Source organism: Triticum aestivum, chromosome 4D (genome assembly GCF_018294505.1).
Source record: "Triticum aestivum cultivar Chinese Spring chromosome 4D, IWGSC CS RefSeq v2.1, whole genome shotgun sequence".
Taxonomy (NCBI): domain Eukaryota; kingdom Viridiplantae; phylum Streptophyta; class Magnoliopsida; order Poales; family Poaceae; genus Triticum; species Triticum aestivum.
The window spans coordinates 65,066,854-65,085,230 of NC_057805.1; the positions used below are offsets into that span (position 1 = coordinate 65,066,854).

The 18,377-nt window shown below is 44.8% G+C and overlaps 2 protein-coding genes across 3 annotated transcripts; both read right to left on the bottom strand.

The window, feature by feature from the left end:
* Positions 1 to 1,929: 1,929 nt before the first annotated feature.
* LOC123096240 (cysteine-rich receptor-like protein kinase 37) lies at positions 1,930 to 4,854 on the bottom strand. The gene is made up of 7 exons (XM_044517912.1): positions 4,571 to 4,854; positions 4,272 to 4,429; positions 3,923 to 4,184; positions 3,559 to 3,781; positions 3,231 to 3,381; positions 2,939 to 3,130; positions 1,930 to 2,203 (listed from the first exon to the last, which is right to left on the bottom strand). The coding sequence occupies exons 2-6, from the start codon at positions 4,407 to 4,409 to the stop codon at positions 2,951 to 2,953; spliced, it is 954 nt and encodes a 317-aa protein (XP_044373847.1). The 5' UTR covers positions 4,410 to 4,429; positions 4,571 to 4,854; the 3' UTR covers positions 1,930 to 2,203; positions 2,939 to 2,950.
* Positions 4,855 to 13,320: 8,466 nt separating this feature from the next.
* On the bottom strand, positions 13,321 to 15,991 carry LOC123096241 (cysteine-rich receptor-like protein kinase 40). Of its 2 annotated transcripts, none has more exons than XM_044517914.1 (7): positions 15,750 to 15,991; positions 15,419 to 15,558; positions 15,079 to 15,340; positions 14,738 to 14,960; positions 14,498 to 14,648; positions 14,236 to 14,412; positions 13,321 to 13,507 (listed from the first exon to the last, which is right to left on the bottom strand). In XM_044517914.1, the coding sequence occupies exons 2-7, from the start codon at positions 15,554 to 15,556 to the stop codon at positions 13,481 to 13,483; spliced, it is 978 nt and encodes a 325-aa protein (XP_044373849.1). In that variant the 5' UTR covers positions 15,557 to 15,558; positions 15,750 to 15,991; the 3' UTR covers positions 13,321 to 13,480. The 2 variants fall into 2 exon arrangements, with proteins under 2 accessions (XP_044373849.1, XP_044373848.1); XM_044517913.1 differs by having other exon boundaries at positions 15,419 to 15,587; positions 15,750 to 15,877.
* Positions 15,992 to 18,377: the final 2,386 nt, after the last annotated feature.

Genomic DNA, 18,377 nt, shown 5'->3' on the forward strand with positions numbered 1-18,377 from the left:
CTCGGCTACATTGCTCTTCATGAGCCTAATGTGGATCTTGCGACCGATCGCATATCTTGGCGTCTGGAGCCCTCGGGTGTCTTCTCCACCAAATCTCTATACCAGGTCATCGCGCCCTCACCTGCCCCCTGCCTCTTACCGCGGTGTGGTCCATTAGACTGTCACTAAAGATTAGGATCTTCCTGTGGCAATGGATCCGAGGCTGAACCCCCTCTGGCGTGGAGATCCGCAAGAGGAACGACCCGGATGATGGTTTGTGCGCCTTATGCGGGATAGACAAGGACTCGAATCACATCTTCTTCACTTGCATGTCTGCCCAATTCTTTTGGGGCTGCTTTCGGGAGGCGGTTGGTGGTCGTTGGTGTAACAACAACTTCCCCGACCTCTTCGCTGAAATCCGAGCCTCCCCTCAGCCTGATCGCCACATTAGGTGGTTGGAAATTGGGGTCCTCGCCTGGACCTTGTGGACGGTCCGCAATAAACTTGTGATCTAGCGTATACCTCTCCGACGTGCTATTGACGCAGTTTTCAAATTGTGTGGTTACTTGCAGCTTTGGCGGCCACTTAGGCGCCCTCAGGATCGAGACGCCATCAACACCTTCATCGTCGATCTTCGCACGATGGCTCTCGGCTTGGCGCCGCTGCTACCTCCGCCACCACCCGAGCCTGATTAGCTTCCCTGCCGAAGTCGCCACATCTTTATTTTCTTTTCAGGGCTTGTTGAGTTGTATCCTCGGTAGAACCTTCGTACTGTCGTTTGTGCTACTTTCATGTGTGCGGTGTGAACCTTTGTGTACTCTATTGCTCGGGCAATTTACTTTATATATAAAGTGGGGCGAATGCCTTTTTCGGTAAACCTCCAAAGGAGGCAGACAGCGGGACATGAGAAGAAAATGGGGGTCTCGGTCTAGGAGACACCGCAAAGGGGGCATAGACCATCGTCGGGTCCATGCCTCTTATCCACCTCCGTCTCCGAAGAGAGATGATTGTGCAGAAGTTGCCATACAAAAACCATGATCTTCAGCAGAAGTGGCGCTTCCCACAAGAGAGTGCTCCACACAAGTATTGGCACACCACATAAGGCCTGACGTGCCGAACCAATAGAGAAAAGCCCCAACTACGCCAAGTGCCAAGACACGACATCCAGAGATCCCGACGACACCGGCGGCAGGGTTGCCCACATGTTGGCCCAAGTTAAAGTTTCCGCGAGGCAAAATGTTCGTCGGAACGGGATGTTCAAAACCCCTTTGAAGGCGGCTAAGGCAACCAAAAGCACCGGGTCCGATCTGATCGCAAATAGGCTAGGGAATTCAGCTCGTAAAGGAGCCCTACCAAGCCATGGGGCTAGCCAGAATAGGGCCCTTTCCTTTGCCTATAGAGACGTTGATAGCGAGGCGGATCTCATGTTTGACCGGCCATAGGGATTCCCAAAACTAGGAACCCTCCCATTGATTGCAAGCGAGGAGAGGGCACACCTACATGTATTTTACTTTTATAATCTGCAACCATACCCCCCCCCCCCCCACCACCACCACCACCACCATCAACCCTGAGAATCCGCCACACCCATGTCAACATAAGGGCCACATTCATGCGGTGAGACGACAGAATACCGACCGCCTAGGTCCTTAGAGAAGCAAACATCAGCACACTTAACCACATGGTATTTCTGGCGCCCATTGGCCGCCTGCCAGATGTCACACCCTATGTTTTGTATCACATCAGTTAAGCTAATACAGGCTAAAGTTGGACCCAACAAAAACTTTTGTGGTGAATTGCCTCTTATTAGATATACTTTGTTAAGTTGATCAATGAAAGTAGATATTGGAAATGAATGATCATTAAGGCTCCGACCCATATACCCATCTTAGCATCTACTGAAGAAAAATAAAACTGTTTCTTCAAACTGACATTGAACAGACAATGTCATTTCATCAAGAAATTTAAAATTCTTATTTCAAACCATGCCCAACAGAAACAACAACATTGCATTTGGAGTATAAAACCATGGACTACAACAGATAATGGAGTAACAGTTACCATAATAAATTTAACAAGTTCCACAATGACGTAACAACACAACTTATTATTTCAGAAATCAATTCATTATAGTAATAACAGAGGAAGTTCTTTTCTTTCCATGGTGCCGTTGTTTCATCAAGAGAAGATCCTAGTTTCATGCTTGCATGGGAGCGTTAGAGGCCTGAAATTTTGTAGAGTACATGTCACCACCAGCTTAAATGCAACATAAGCTAAATGTAAATATGTAAACAAGGTAAAAACATGATAACAGTGACAAATCTACAGTATAAGTAAACTATGGATAGTCAACAAGGACCAAAGGAAACCAAGTATGCAAATATGATTATATTCCCTTCTTTTAGAAAAGTAGGTTGCTAATGTCTCAATCCAAGCATTTTGGGCTGCAAATGGAGAAAAATCTATTATTTTGAAAGCCTTAACTGGTCATGCCAGGCAGATAGTTTGAGTGCAATCCGGTAACTTCACGAGAAAAAGTTTACAACATATGAATACACAGACTGCGGTTGTTTTGCATTGTGGTGAATATACTCTACAAAAACTAGCCGATGTGAAAAACTAGCCGCAAAAATTGAATAAAATCCACTGGCTAGTTAGACAAATGTATTATCACGATCCACCTCAATCCCATTCATAGTCTAATTTGAACAATCAATATAGAATTTTGGAGGGTACATCATGCGTATCTACAGTATAGATTTCAAAATATATACACATCTTTTGTGGAACTCCACCACTTGAAACACTAGTGTATAGGAAACAAGCAAACAATTTCGGAGGTAGGTTTCCCAGAGCGGCCAGACTACTGAAAGAAATTAGAAGTTCCCCTTATGCACTTGCATGGAACTAAGTGATTACAATACTGAGCCCCTGATCCAGCCCACAGTTAATCTTATACCTGGTTTGCCATTCAGTTTGCACAGCGTCCTTCGAGCCTCTTAACAATATTTTCAATGGAAGGTCTCTTCTTCCGATCAATCTGCACACACTCTAGACCAATTTTAATGCATACTTTTATTTCCTGGAGGTCATTTGCCTTTAACATTGAGTATCTGGATGCTATGCGCCCGTCTGTCCAATTTTGACGTACCTGTGTAAAAGAATTTCAAACTGTTATTATCCTTGATGATAACATAAAAGTAAATTTCCAACATAAGCTTCCAGATTTCAACATGTAATATTTTCCTTACATTTTCAATAAAATCCCTTGCTGACGGTTCGTTCTGGTTGGGTTGATTCTTCTCGCCAGTGGTAGTCTCGATGATTAGTAGGCCTAAACTATATATGTCCGACTGGGTGGAGATTTCACCTCTGTACAAATATTCTGGAGCTATGTATCCGCTGCGTATAATTAGCAGTAATAATTCAATATAAGCATTACTAGAAGATGAAAATGCAATTTACTACTACCTCTGTCCCAAAATTCTTGTCTTGATATATCCGTATCTAGACAAATCTAAGATAAGAATTTTGGGACGGAGGGAGTAGAAAATATTATCACAGTTGTAACCGGCTTACTATGATCCCACAACATTCTGCGTGTTCGCCCGTGTTTGTTCTTGGCCAAAGAGCCTGGAAAGTCCAAAATCCGCGATTTTTGGGTTCATGTTGTCATCCAACAATATATTTTCGGGCTTGAGGTCCATATGGATAATGGGAATCCTATGAAGGAAAAGTAAACCATTGCAGATCCCCTTGATTATTTTGAAGCGTGTGTCCCAAGCCATGCTATTGGATCTGTCTGAAGAAGTTAAAGATCAAGTTGTTTCAGTGTCTGAGATTTAACAGTTGAAGGAACATAGAACAAGTTCATGCAATCCGCTATAACATTGCAAACATTTGATGAAACTAAAATAGAAATGTATCGGAAAGCATCACCTACCAAAATGGTTCTTCTGAAGGCTTCCCTTGGGTAAATACTCATAGCAGAGTAGGCTTTCAAAAACATCTGCAACAATATACCTCCCATTGTTCAGTACTACTTTCTTCTGTCCTTCATGGCAAAACCCAACCAGCTTTACTATGTTGTCATGTTTGAGAGCCATGATATTCTGAACCTCATTGGTAATTGCTTTGTCACGTGGGAGGGGAGCATTTTCGGAAAGCCTCTTCACAGCAATGTGTTGTCCATCTGGCAGAATTCCCTGTTCAACCTCACAGATGATTTTTCAGAACTACTGGCATTTTCTGCAACTTTGCAAATGGTAGAAAATGGTACGGGATGAACATACCGTATAAACTGTTCCAAATGCACCTGTACCAAGAACACGGTCCTCTGAGAACTGATTTGTGATAGTCCTCAAGAAGTCTAACGGTAGTTCCTTGGGTAATGTGCTTAGAACACTCTGCCCGTTCCCTTCGGTATTCATTTCTGACGATATATATAGTACTGTATATAAGAAGTAATGGATGTGAGCTGTTATGGATTTATCTAAGCAAGGGGGAAAAAAATCTTCCTTTGAACTAAGCTATAAACATGGTTTTGCTACGAGCATCTGAAGATAACAAGCATGTTATAAAAAGCACTGACCTGGAGAAGATGGAACACTTGAGCTGTGCTAGAAGCTGGGAACAGAACAAGGAAATGGGGATGAGGATTCTGAGATGAATGTTTCGTTGCTAGCCGGAGTTGCATATAAATGAACCCAACGGGATCTGGGTTGAGTTGACTTGAGTCTTCCTCAAGTCTTCCTTTCAAAGAAGGCGGGGGATCTGTAGCGCGTGAGGACCGCTGGCCGCTGGCCGCCAGATCCGGCGACGCGCTGGACCGAGCCGGCTGGACGCGCTGCGCGCTGGATTATACTGCTTAAAAGAAAATAGTACAAATTTTAGGTAGTACATGTGCGCATATACTCATCCAAAGCACACACGCATATCCTACCCCTATGATCACCTTCGAGAGACTAAGCCGGCATATCATCTTACAAAGTTACCGTAAGCGTCTCGTCGTCGACGGGAACATCTCCCCCACTGAAAGCGCATTGCTGAAAATTCTAAAATAAATCCAGGAATAATGCGAGCAACAGGACTTGAACCCTGGTGGGCTGAGGATACCACTGTCCCTCTAACCATCCAAGGTTGGTTCGCTTAGGTAGCACTACTTGACTATTTCTTTTTCATGGTAATACGTGTCTCATTTAGTATATCATAAAGATCGTACTACAAGTCACGTATACACCGATCTAACAGAACTGAAAAGAGAGCAGAACGTTAGTCTTTGCACAAAAAAACATCAGCCAAGAAGGAAAATTACAATCAGGACCGAAAAATCCCTTGAGCTTGACACTAACGTCCGTCACCTGCCTCCGGCACCACCAAAGAGAAAAATGACGAATCACCTCATCACCCGAGCTCAACGCGACTGCAGCTTTACAGACCTCCAAGGTGGCTCACCAAAGGTGAAGCTATTGCCGTTGAACGAATCAGACTGGGGAAACACCACGGACACGCCATCGAACTCCAGATCTGACACCCCGCACGACTAAGACCTCGGAGGAGGAAGCCATACCTACCAGCCACGAACCACGAACCCATCACATGATCCACTATTTTCAATATGCCGCTGATGCAGACCACAATTTGCATCCGCTCCTGGACTACCTCCCAAGCTCCCGTCGGTGTTGGAGCAAACCTCCTCGCAACGACGGAGTCTGGGGACACAAATCCTCCACGGGGATGTTGTCGCCACGCCATCCTTACTTGAACAGACTGATTTCCAAATCCATCTATAACCATGGGACAATCGCCTCGTCGGGGAAGGATTTGAAGCTTCTTTATTCAGCGCCGACATCGCCGTCGCCGAAGTCAAGACGGTGAATGACCCAAAAACCTAAGCTACTAGGGCCTAAACATAAAGCCAAACGATCTGCACGCGCGACATCCAGCGACCCCTTCACCACCGACGACCGAGAGGTCATTGGCGGAGGGTGGCTAGGCTTTCTAGTCGCTCGAGTCTCCAGAGGGAAAAAAACATATTTGCTGTACGTCTGCCTCAATAGTACTTGACTAGCTGATGTAAAAAAATAGGGTCTTTGGTACCTAGTAGGTCAGTAGAGTACTAAATAGGAGTAGTACGTTTCCACACTCTAGGCTTGGCCGTCGGTAAGTCCGCGTAAATTGAGAGTACTCCTAAGGGTTTAGGGTTTAGGGTTTAGTAATGCATTCATTAGAGCATCTCTAGCCGATTGCCTGAAAGACTATAGACGTGAATGCCGCGATATGGCTTTGTGCGGAGGCTGCGGCGGTTGGTGCAACGACATTTTGAAAGCAACAAAACTGGAGGTGACGCTGAGCGAATCCCAACGGAGCGGCAGCGAATCGGCTGCCCCACAACTGGAACCGATAGATCACGGATGGGGGCGGGAATCCATTGACGACGATAATGGGGGAGGCTGAATTTGGACGGCAATGGGCGGCGGCTGTTGCAGGCGACGCGGGGATGCAACTCGAGGTAGGTTGAAATAGGGATGGATCTTAGCGGCATCGTGGCAGTTGGGGAGCGGGAACAGTCGGAATCGGTGGTGGTGCTGGAGGGTGACAACGCGGCTGCAGGCTAGAAAAATTTCATGGGCGGTTGCAAGTCGGGGCATGCAGTTTGGTTTTTTGTGGTAATCATAGTGGCGATGCAAATATGCATCAACTAAGCTGATCGGCGATGCTCTGGTTATCATCAGGCGAGTAGCCCATAACCATCACTTCACTCTTGTCAAAGTTGATGGCGAGGCCCGACATCTATTGGAAACAAAGGAGGAATTTGAGGGGGGTGATGTACTCCGCTGAGCTGGTTACCATGATAATGGTATCGTCGGCATACTGCGGGAGGGAAACCCCTCCTCCATCTACCAGATGGGACACCACAACGTGGATATGGCCCGCGGTCCTAGCTCTGTCAAGGAGGTGGCCAAGGCCTCGGCAAGCATGTTAAACAACAATGGGGAGAAGGGGTCACCCTGTCTGACCCCACATAGGGTGGGGAAGAAGGGCCCAATTTCCCCGTTGATGTTAACCGCAGTGCGACCGCAAGTTACCATCTGCATCACGCGCATAACCCATCTATTGTCGGAGCCCTGACGGAGGAGGACCTCCCGCAAGAAGGGCCAGTGAACAGTGTCGTAGGCCTTATGGAAGTCAATCTTCAGAAATACCACTTTCAGTTGCCTCGGCGTACCTCATGAAGGACTTCATGGAACACCAACACCCCATCGAGAATGTACCTTCCTCTAATGAAGGCCGACTGATTCAGATGGGTGATGTGTTCTGCTAACTGGGTCACCCTATTGGTGTACCCCTTCCCCAAAATGCGGAAGATCACATTGATCATCGTGATTGGCGGAATTGGCGAATGTCTGAGGCCCCCAACAGTTTGGGCATGAGAGTGATGATCCCGTAGTTAAGCCCCACAGGTCAATGGAGCCCACGTACTCCTCAAAGATCGCCATCACCTCGGGTTTGAAGACGTCCCAGAAAGTTTGGAAGAACTTCAGCGGGAGGCCATCAGGCCCCGTGGCGGATGTCGGATTCATGCCCTTGATGACCATCTAGACCTCCTCCTCCTCGGAAAATGGAGCCATAAGGGCCTCATTGTCGGCCGTCAACACATGCCGGTTATCGGCCCAAATGTCCAGGGCCAAGGTCGCCCCTCCCCTAGGGGAGGTGGGGAAGAGCGCTTTGTAGATGCCATCAACGTGGGTGTGAATGCCAAATGGCCGCTGGAGGAGGCGGTCACCATCCCAAAGGAGAGGGATGGTGTTCCGGCGTCTCCGACCGTTAGCTATGGCCTGGAGGTAAGCCGTATTGGCATCACCTTTGAGGACCCACTTTTGGGTCCCCTGTTGGCGCCAATAGCCTCCTCGTCTGTGTAGATGATCGACAATTGGTCCTCAAGTCGTATCGGAGCAGCCATTCATCAGCAAAGAGGCCCACGGTCTACACGGAGGTCAAGCGCCTGGATGGAGTCGAGCAGTGCTTTCTTGTGCTCCCGCAAGCCCCGACCGAGGTTGGACGGCCACCCCTTCATAAATTGGCGTGCACGCTTGGAACAGAAGTGCGAGGTGTCGACGGCCGAGATGAACCGGGGAGGGTAAGCCCAGGCCTCCAACCACCGGACGCGAATGACCGCAACGAAACCAGCCTGGTTTAACCAGTAGGTCTTGAACCAGAACCTAGGGGGTAGGGGGCAGTCGTTATTCGAGGAGAGGAGCAAGGGGACGTGGTCAGATCCCACCCTGCCGATGGCCCGAAGTGAGGCGAGAGGGTAGCGAAGCTGCCACTCCGGGACACGGGAACACGATGCAGCACAGACATAGTCGGGTCGGCTTGGCGGTTGGTCCAGGTGAACCTGGCACCAATCCTATCTAATTCTCGGGGTCCGAGATCCACAATGCAGTCGTTGAAGAGCTGCATCCGAGGGAAGTTGACTAGGTTATTGTTTTTGTCCTTGGTAGAGCGGATGAGGTTAAAGTCACCTCGGCTCTCCGTGGCTGACTTACGGCCCTCCGTGGCTAAGATGCACCATCGCGTTGAGCTGTGGCAGGGCAGGTGGCTATCTAAGGCGGCACAGACGGTCCTCATCAACTCATCCCTCTCCAGCTTGCTTCTGTTCATCATGAGTTTCTATAGCCTCCACGAGACCCTCCATCATGAGATCACCAAATATCAGGCGCGCTTCTTCTGGGCTGGCGAGGGCGATAAGCAAAAATACCATATGGTTAGTTGGTCGTACATTTGCAAACCACGTGACCAGGGCGGGCTAGGGATCATGTCGTCTAAACGCATGACCATTGCCCCGCTGACACGCTGGTTGTGGTGGATTGAGAACGGGGAAGGCAGCCTTTGGCTTGACATCATCCGGAACAAATACCTTCGTGGACAACCGCTCGCCTTCTATCAACGGTCTGGCGGCTCGCAGTTCTGGCAGTCCATCATTCAGCTGCTCCCGGTCCTCCTTATTGGAACCTCCATCGATGTAGGCTCGAGCTCAACTACCCTGTTCTTGTTTGATTGATGGGTTGGGACCACTCCTTCGTTGCTCGCTTCCCAGAGCCGTTTGCCATCGCGGTGGAGCCCAGGATCTTAGTCGAGATGGCCCTTATTGACTTAGGACAACTTGCATTTCGACGGTCATTTGGGCCCGTGGAACTTGGCGCTTGGCAGGACCTCCTTCATTGCATCGCACTCCACCCCCCGAATGTGGATCAACCAAACGATTGCATCTCCTGGCACTTGGAGCCATCAGGTCGATTCTCCACCAAGTCCCTATACCAGGCCATTGCGGCTGCCCCTGCCCCAGCGCCCTTGATCCATATATGGGCGCTTAGACTGCCACTGAATATTATGCTGGCAATGGATCCGGGGACGGGTCCCGTTGGGCGTGGAGGTGCTCAAATGATATGGACCTGGCGATGGGATATGCCCTCTGTATGGGACGATGGAGGACTCAAATCGCATCTTCTTCACGTGCGTGTCCGCCCAATTCCTTTGGAGCTACTTCTGCGAAGCGGTTGGTGGTCGTTGGTGCAACAACAACTTCCCCGACCTCTTTGCGGAAATCCAGGCCACCCCTTAGCATGACCGCCACATTAGGTGGCTGTGTATTGTGGTCCTTTCTTGGACTCTTTGGACCATGCACAATAAACTTATAACCCAGCGTGTCCCTCTACGATGTGTTACTGACGTTATTTTCAAAATGTGTGGTTACTTGCAGCTTTGGTGGCCGCTTAGCCGACCCAGGATCAAGACGCCATCAACATCATCATTGCAGATCTTCGCTCGATGGCTGTCCGCGGCGTTGTCACTTCCTCCATCACCACCTGAGCCGGATTAGCGGCCTCGAGGCATGTGCTGCCGCTTTTCTTTTCATCTTCTTATAGGGCTTGTTGAGCTGTGCCCTCAGCAGAACCATGTGTACTCTGTTTGTCTGGTACTTTTGTGTGTGTGTGTGTGTGTGTGTGTGTGCGGTGTGAACGTTTGTCGAACCTTGTGCTCTGGTGGGTTGCTTTATATATAAAGCGCGGCTTTCCGGTAATATGCAACAACATGAGCCAAAATTTTGGGTTACCCCCCCCCCCCCCCAAAAATCATCATCATTTTAAAATATATCATCTGCTAGAGCATTGTTTTGGGCCCAAAATGCCCTAAACGACCGTTTCGCGAACATATGCTTTTTTCATCATCTGTTGGAGATGTTCTCACAGAACCACATTGTTTTGGCCGAAGGAATTCAGAGCCGCATTGTTTTGGCCAAAGGGAAGAAAGAGTGCAGAGCTAGAACACCGCCAGCTTGTCGCCCAACAAAAGCATGTTGGTGGACACATTTTAAAATTTTATGGATCTCGACTAACTAAATCTTGTATCTCGGCCCAACTTAAGTTTTGAAATCTCTTTTTGCAAAAACATACAGAAATCTCAGAGGCCCATTCAAATACATGACTTGTGTGTAAGTTTAGTCTCATACTGCTAGTTGAGTTGAAGAAACACCAACATGTAAGGTGGATTGTTCCGGTACTCCTTGTGCATGAGAAAATAGAGCAATAAAGTGCATGCTCAATTGCTCACTTCATGCCATGCAACACACGCGCATCACATTTTGTGAATCAAGTTTAAGTTCAAACTAATGTTATGTGCCTTGTTGGAAGAACTAAAATTTGACATGGTAGTGCACTGCCTAACTCTTAAGTGTACGTGTCAATAATCGAGCACATCATGGACATAATTTTTACATCCACAAATTTCTTTCACCACTCATGAGTTGCATTTCTTCACTTTCCCACGCGTCCACTCTATGTAGAGGCAATACAATGGAGAGATGCTACCGAGAAGACATAGCATTAGAACAAACACATACACTGGGCTAGTTTCTTGTCCTAAGTTGCTTCTCCGGTGAAACCATCTCGGAAACTCCATGCACAGTCATCCCAAGAGAGCAGGTCTCCGAAATCGCGTCCCTAGAAAACCTGAACCGGGTGAGAGGCCATAAGGTTTTTGGGGACCGTCTCAGCACCACTGCTTGCTTCTGATCGACTATGTTCTCGTTGTCCATCCGCCTGATTCTACTACCTCCTCTAAGGCGGACGACCACCTTGTCTTCACCACCATGGCCGACGATGTTGTTGTACCCGAGTTTTGGCGAACTTGTATGATCTGAACCTCTCTTTGTTGACATGTGCCTTTGGCCCATATGAGTATATGTTGGATGTTCCTAGTTTGTCGTATGCGATTTGTTATGTAAGTAATCTTGTGTTGGTGCTAATATGGATTAAGCTTAACCAAAACTGGTTAATTTCATAACATTGACTGGCTTTGTTGTTGCTTTGAAACTGAGCCCATTTTTTGGAATAGTTTGAATTGCTTACCACATATGTCATGTGGTGAAACTGAGCCCGTTTACAGGTGCTTGCTTCAAAAGATGGCAGACCAAAACCTTCTTGTGGCTCGTTGCAATGAACGTGTACTAGGTTTTGGCTAGCACTCTAAGAGGGACACTTACTCTTGAATAGTACAAAGCATTTTTTTGAGGCCACTGTAATCTTTGCGTGCGTGCCGTCACCAATGTGTTGGGTGACAACTTGGTTGATGCATATTTGCATACGTGGGGTGTCAAAAAGTTGTTGTTTGCACTTGAACCCAAGTTTGGCTCCACTGATGTCGGTCGTGAACAGTATGGCATAGAGAATGGTTGAGAACCGTTCCATGGTCGAACAAATTCATGAGCTGCAGTGGGTGGCAAAGGAACCCGAGCTCGTTAAGTGTGTGTCACCAACAATTTTGTTGATGTGAGCATTGTTGCTAAGCTTCCTCCTTGAAGGATCTTTTCCACTTCTCTATTGAGAGCCTCATTGGATCTCTGGATGTTGAAGAGAAGGTAAGGGCAAATGATACACGACCTAAGGAGTAGAGGGACATTTTGTTACCAATGTGGTGCACAGACATTCCCACAAGTTCAAGAGAAAGAACAAAGTCTCCAACTACCAACTTCAAAAGGAAGAATGACCGAAAAAGGAGCAACACGGAGAAGGTTCCTTGCTGGGTTTGTGGTGAAACAAATCATGGGGCTCCTCAATGTCCATGCTGCCATGGCCAGAAAAGGATATTGGACAGAGTTGAAAATATGTCAACATGACCATTGGTGATTGAAAGTGAACTAAAGTCGTCTATCAAGTTTATCTCAGTGCATTGGTCTCTAGGTGATTTTCTACGCACATGTTTGACCCCCTATTTCAAAAAGGAAAAATACATCAGTTTTCGAATACTTGAAGGTCTTTCCGTTTAATTTCAGTCATAGAACAACTACACTATTAAGAGGGGTCAAGACGTTCGAGGAAGTTGGGGATCAAGCAAAACACATATACATTGCCTGCCCACAGTGAAAAAAATTCATTTTGGAGGTAAACTCTTGGTCGAAGCTTTGAGACACAAATCCCTTTCCTACTTTGTTTAAAGGTTAAACCACTCAGTGAGCGCAATTGTTTCCCTCTAAGGCGGAACACTTTTCTTGTTATGGGTAGTCCAAAGGGTCCAGGTCACTGCCGCTAACACTAGCCAGAAGAGATGCCTCCTCTTACTTGCACAGTTGGTCTGAGCTTCCAATAACTCACTCAAGTACAGAGCCTGCTACTTAGTATCCAGACCATCATGGAAAAGCTCCAAAGGAAGTGAACAACGGGACACGAGAAGAAAATGTGAGCCTCGAAATCGGGGACACCACAAAAGGGGCACCGACTATCATCGAGTCCATTCTGTTTGGCCACCTCCATATCTGAGGAGAGATGATCGCGCAGAAGCTGGCATACGAAAATCTTGATCTTCATCAGAAGTGGTGCTTTCCACAAGAGAATGCTCCACATAAGGTTTGGCAGACCACATAAGGCCCGATGTGCCGAACCAATAGAGAAAAACGCCAATGGGGCAGGTGCCAAGACACAACATCCAAAGATCCTGACAACGCCGTTGGGAGGGCCGGCTGTAAGTCGGACCAAGCTAAGGTTTCCTCAGGGCCAAATGTTCGTCGGAACAGGATGTTCCAAACCCAATTGAAGGCGCCAAAGGCTACCAAAAGCATTGGGTCCAAGCAGATCACAAACAAGCTAGGGAATTCGACCCGTAAAGGAGCCCTACCAAGCCTTGAGGCTAGCCAGAATATGCCATTCTTCTTTGCCTATGGAGACGTTGATACCGAGGTGGATCTCATGTTTGATCGACAGGAGAAATTTCAATTCTTATTTCAAACCGTACTGAACAGAAAAAACAACATTGCATTTGTTTGGAGTATAAAACAATGGATTATAGGAGATAATGGAATATCAGTTACCATAATAAATTTAACAAGTTCCACGGTGACGTGACAACACAAATGATTATTTCAGAAATAAATTCATTATAGTAATAACAGAGAAAGCTCTTTTCTTCCATGTTGCCCTTCTTTCATCAATAGAAGATCCTAGTTTCATGTTCGCATGGAAGTGGTGGAGACCTGAATTTTTGTAGAGGATATGTTACCAACAACAGCTTAAATGCAACAGAAGCTAAATGTAATTATGTAAACATGGTAAAAACATAGCAATAGTGAAAAATCTACACTATAAGTAAAATATGGATAGCCGACAAAAACCAAAGGAACCAAGCATGCAGATGTGATTATGTTCCCTCCTAGAAAAATATGGGTTACTAATATCTTAATCGAAGCATTTTGGGCTGCAAATCACGAGAATCTATTCTTTGAAAACCTAATGCAACCTAACTGGCCATGGCAGGCAGATAGTGTGAATGCATCAGGTAACATCACGAGAAAAAGTTCGCAGAATCTTAATACTCAGATTGTGCGGTTGTTTTGTGTTGTGGTGAATGTATTTTACTATCCGTTGCGAAAAACTAGCCACAAAAATTGAATAAAATTGGCTAGCTGGTTAGACAAACGGATTGTCATGACCCACCTCGATCCCATCCATAGTCTAATTTGAACAATTAATATATATTTTGGAGGGTACATAATAACTACCTAGATTTCAAAATGTACACATGGACTTTTGTGGAATTCCGCCATTTGAAACTTTAGTATATAGGCATCAAGCGAACAATTTCAGTGGTAGGTTTCTCAAAAGTAGCCAAACTACTGAAAAAATCTGAAGACAGAAGTTCCTCCTATTCACTTGCAAGAAACTATACAGAGCCTTTGATCCAGTCCACAGTTAATTTTCATACCAGGTTTGCAGAGCATCTACCGAGCCTCTCAACAATGCTTTCGATGGAAGGTCTCTTCTTCCGATCAACGTCCACACACTCTAGACCAATTTCAATGCATACTGTTACTTCCTGGAGGGCATTTGGATTTAACTGGTATATGGATGCTATGTGCCCTTCTGTCCAATTTTGACGTACCTACGTTAAGAATTCGAACTGTTATCCTAGGTGACAATATAAAAATAAACTCTCACATAAATCAACATCTAGTATTCTTTCTTACTCTTTCAATAAATTCCCTTGCTGATGGTTCGTTCTGTTTGGGGGTATTCTTCTCGCCAGTGGTAGTCTCGATGATTAATAAGCCTAAACTGTAAATGTCTGACTGAGTGGAGATTTCACCTCTGTATAGGTATTCTGGAGCTATATATCCGCTGCATACAGTTGGCAGTAATAATAAGCATTACTAGAAGGTGAAAATGCAATTAACCACAGAATATCATCACAGCTCCAGTCAGCTTACTATGATCCCACAACATTCTGTGTATTCGCACGTGTTTGTTCTTTGCCAAATAGCCTGGAAAGTCCGAAATCCGCGATTTTCGGCGTCATGTTATCATCCAACAATATATTTTGAGGCTTCAAATCCATATGGATAATAGGAATGCTATGAAGAAAATGTAAACCATCGCATATCCCCTTAATTATCTTGAAGCGGACGTCCCATGCCATATCGATGGGTTTATCTGAAGTTAGGGAGCAAGTTATTTCAGTACCTAAGAGTTAATAGCTCAAGGAAGAGAACAGAAGAACATAAATATTTGATGAAACTAAGATAAAAACTATATCAGAAGCGTCACATACCAAAGAGGTTCCTCTGAAGGCTTCCCTTAGGTAAATATTCGTAACAGAGTAGACCTTCGTAAACATCTGCGACAATATATCGCCCATTGTTCAGTACTACTTTCTTCTGTCCTTCATGGCAAAACCCAACCAACTTGACTATATTCTCATGCCGGTAAGCCATGATGTTTTGAACTTCGTTATTAAATATTTTGTCGCGTGCGATCGGCGCATTTTCCGCAAGCTTCTTCACAGCAATCGTTTGCCCATCAGGCATAGTTCCCTGTTCAACCTCACAGACACTTGTTCAGAAATATGCGCAACTTTTCAAAATGCTAGAGAATGTAAGGCATGAACATACCGTATAAACTGTTCCAAATGCACCTTTACCGACAACACGGCTCTCTGAGAACTGATCTGTGATGGTCCTCAAGAAGTCTAGAGGTAGGTCCTTGGGTAATGTGCTTAGAACAGTCTGCTTGTCCTCTTGGGTATTCATTTCTGATGATATGAGAAGTAATGGATGTGAACTGCTACAAGCTATGAACTTATCAAAGCAAGGGCAATAAAATCTTCATTTTTAAGAAAAGGAAAACTTGAGTAAAGCCGCACCATTTTTTTGAACTAAGCTACAAACTTGGTTGTGCTACGAGCATCTGAAAATAAAAAGCTTCTTAATAAAAAGCACTGACCTGGAGAAGATCGAACACTTGAGGTATCCTAGCTTGGGAAGGGAACAATGAAATGGGGCTGAGGCTTCTGAGATGAATCGTATGAATGGTTTCCTTGATAGCTGAAGGTGCATATAAATCAACCCAGCGAGATGTGGATCGAGCGTGGTTGACTTGACTCAAGTCTTTCTGTAAAAGGAAAATGCAAAATACACAATATGCAATGCATGTGATTGGGTGCTTGACTAGTTAATGTAGAAGTGGGTCTTCGATACCTAGATCACTATTAAATATTTCCACACTCTTGTCTTCACCGTCGGCAAGTCCGCGTGACTTGCGAGATGATGACAAGTTAGCGCGTCTCCAGTCCACGTGACATCTTCACCAGTTTGACTCGCCTCAAGTCTTTCCGGGTTTCTTCTCTCATGGTCTTCTTCTTGGGATGGCCCATTCCGGGTTTCTTCCCCATCGTTTTTGGGAAGATTCTTGATTCTTTTATGAACCAGTTTTCTCCCTTTTCCTCTGTTTTTCCTTCTGATTTTTTATTTTTTTATTTTGTGAACATTTTTTGAAATCATGAATAGTTTCGGATTTCACCAACATTTGTTTGAAATCCTGTACATTTTACAAATTCACGAACCTTTTTGTGAATTTTTGAACATTTTATAAATTTGTGAACATTATTGAAAATTGTAAACTGTTCTTTTAAGTCATTAACATTTTTTTGAATCACCAAATATTTTTTAAAATTATGATTTTTTTTCTTATGACGAACATTTTTTGAGCTGCATGAATTTTTTTTAATTCATGAAGAAAACTCGGGGATTACCACGTGTTAGTGACTCCCGCTAAATAGGAGCTCCCCAAAAAAAGCTCGGCGGCCTCCTATTTAGCGCACTCCGAGGTAGCAAACGAGGCAACACACAACCCCTCCACCCCACGCCCTTTCATGTCGGCACATGCGCGGGGCTGAACGCCCCATGCCTTTTCATTTCGTTTTTTGCTTTTATTTTTTGTTTTTTCTTCTTCACAATAATCATGGATTTCAAAAAGTTCCATTTTTTAATTCTTTAAAAAAACATAACATGTTTGTGGATACAAAAAAAATGTTTATGATTTTTTTAATATTCAAAAAATGTTTACAATTTTTATTTTTCTAAAAACCGAAAAATGTAAAGAAAAATAACAAAAATAGTATTTAATTTAAAAAAGTTCATTCATTCAAAATTTATTCGCTGATTTAAAATTTTCATCCATTTCAAAAAATACTCATTAAGCAAAAATTATTCATGAATTTGCTAAAATTTTCATCAATTCGAAAAACCTTCACAGACTAAAAAAGTTGTTCACAGATTCAAAAAAATATTGATGAGTTTCAAAAAAATGTTCACAATTTCAAAAAAGTTCACCAATATTTTAAAAATTTATGAAAATTTGGAAAAATTTCACTAATTTGTAACAAATGTTCGCGACTTTGGAAAATATTCACAATTTCATAAAAATATTTCCAATTTCAAAAAATGTTCATGATTTCAGAAACAATGTTCACGAATTTGAAAGATGTTCGCAAAATGAAAAAGGAAAAAAAATAAATTGAAAAATAAAAACAAAGAAATAAAAGAAAAAAGAAAAAAACGAAAAAACGAAAATGAGAGAAGAAAGGAAAGATATAATGAGAAAGGGAGAAAAAACCGCACAAAATATTAAAAAACATGTCGTCCAAAGTGTACATTGCTGGAGCGTGGGGGTATGTGCTCGGTCGCTAATACAATTGGCCCCTTTTTTCAGGTCACATCGCTAATGGAGTGTGACGGTGGGATCTCCGGACAGGCCAATGAACAATATACAGTCTGAGTCTATGCCTGCAAGTTACTCGCCTAGGTTGGCATCATCAAGCCCATCCGGTAATGTGCACCACGATGTTTTCTGACTGAACCAGATGTGGAGCATTGAAGACTAGCATTACCCCCTCAAATCTACTCATATCTCGACACGACCAAGACAATGGCCACAATTACTGTGATGTCTTATTCCCTAGTTTGTCACCACTATATAAGACAAAGCCAGGACGAACCTTAGCAAAAAGGAGACATGACTAACAAGATTCATGAGATAGAGAGAAGATCGACAAGATCGCAAGACACCTACGCTGTAATCATCATGTTCACACAAGAAGAAAAATATCCAGCAGGAGTAGGGTGTTATCCTTGGAACAAGGGGGGGGGGGGGGGGGGGGTGCGAACTTGGCTAAAACAACCACTGTGTGAAATCCTGTCCTCGATCGTCCACATGTTTTGTGTTGACAAAATCCTCAAATCGTGAGTATTGCCGCGAAATCACAACGACACTTGGCGTCCACCTTGGGGCACGCACACGTTGGAGTAGTGATCCATGTGGGATCCTTTTCGGCAATCGACGACAGCTCAGGTCCAGACAGCTCGTGCATTTCGGTACGTTGCACTTCATCACCGACGACTTAGTGTGGCATCCTGCCTCCGCCATACTTCTTAAGGGCATGTCGATCATCACCAGGGGCACGCTCTTTGCTGCTATCCGCCCCCGCATTATGTGCCTCCAATTTGGTGATGATATGTAACAGTGAATAGCTAGCCAATAAGAAAATGGCAACTTATCAAGTAATACTATACA

What these genes read in the sequence shown, in the direction of transcription:
- LOC123096241 (XM_044517913.1), bottom strand. Translation starts at nt 15,862, where the DNA reads ATGCACCTTCAGCTATCAAGGAAACCATTCATACGATTCATCTCAGAA. An exon ending in AAGTGTTCGATCTTCTCCAG is followed by an intron (nt 15,588 to 15,749) that starts GTCAGTGCTTTT and finishes AGCTTGTAGCAG; the next exon opens with TTCACATCCATTACTTCTCA. An exon ending in GTAGATGCTCTGCAAACCTG is followed by an intron (nt 13,508 to 14,235) that starts GTATGAAAATTA and finishes ACAAAAATTCAG; the next exon opens with GTCTCCACCACTTCCATGCG.
- LOC123096240 (XM_044517912.1), bottom strand. Translation starts at nt 4,409, where the DNA reads ATGAATACCGAAGGGAACGGGCAGAGTGTTCTAAGCACATTACCCAAG. An exon ending in CAGAATGTTGTGGGATCATA is followed by an intron (nt 3,382 to 3,558) that starts GTAAGCCGGTTA and finishes AATTATACGCAG; the next exon opens with CGGATACATAGCTCCAGAAT. An exon ending in CAAGGGATTTTATTGAAAAT is followed by an intron (nt 3,131 to 3,230) that starts GTAAGGAAAATA and finishes TCTTTTACACAG; the next exon opens with GTACGTCAAAATTGGACAGA.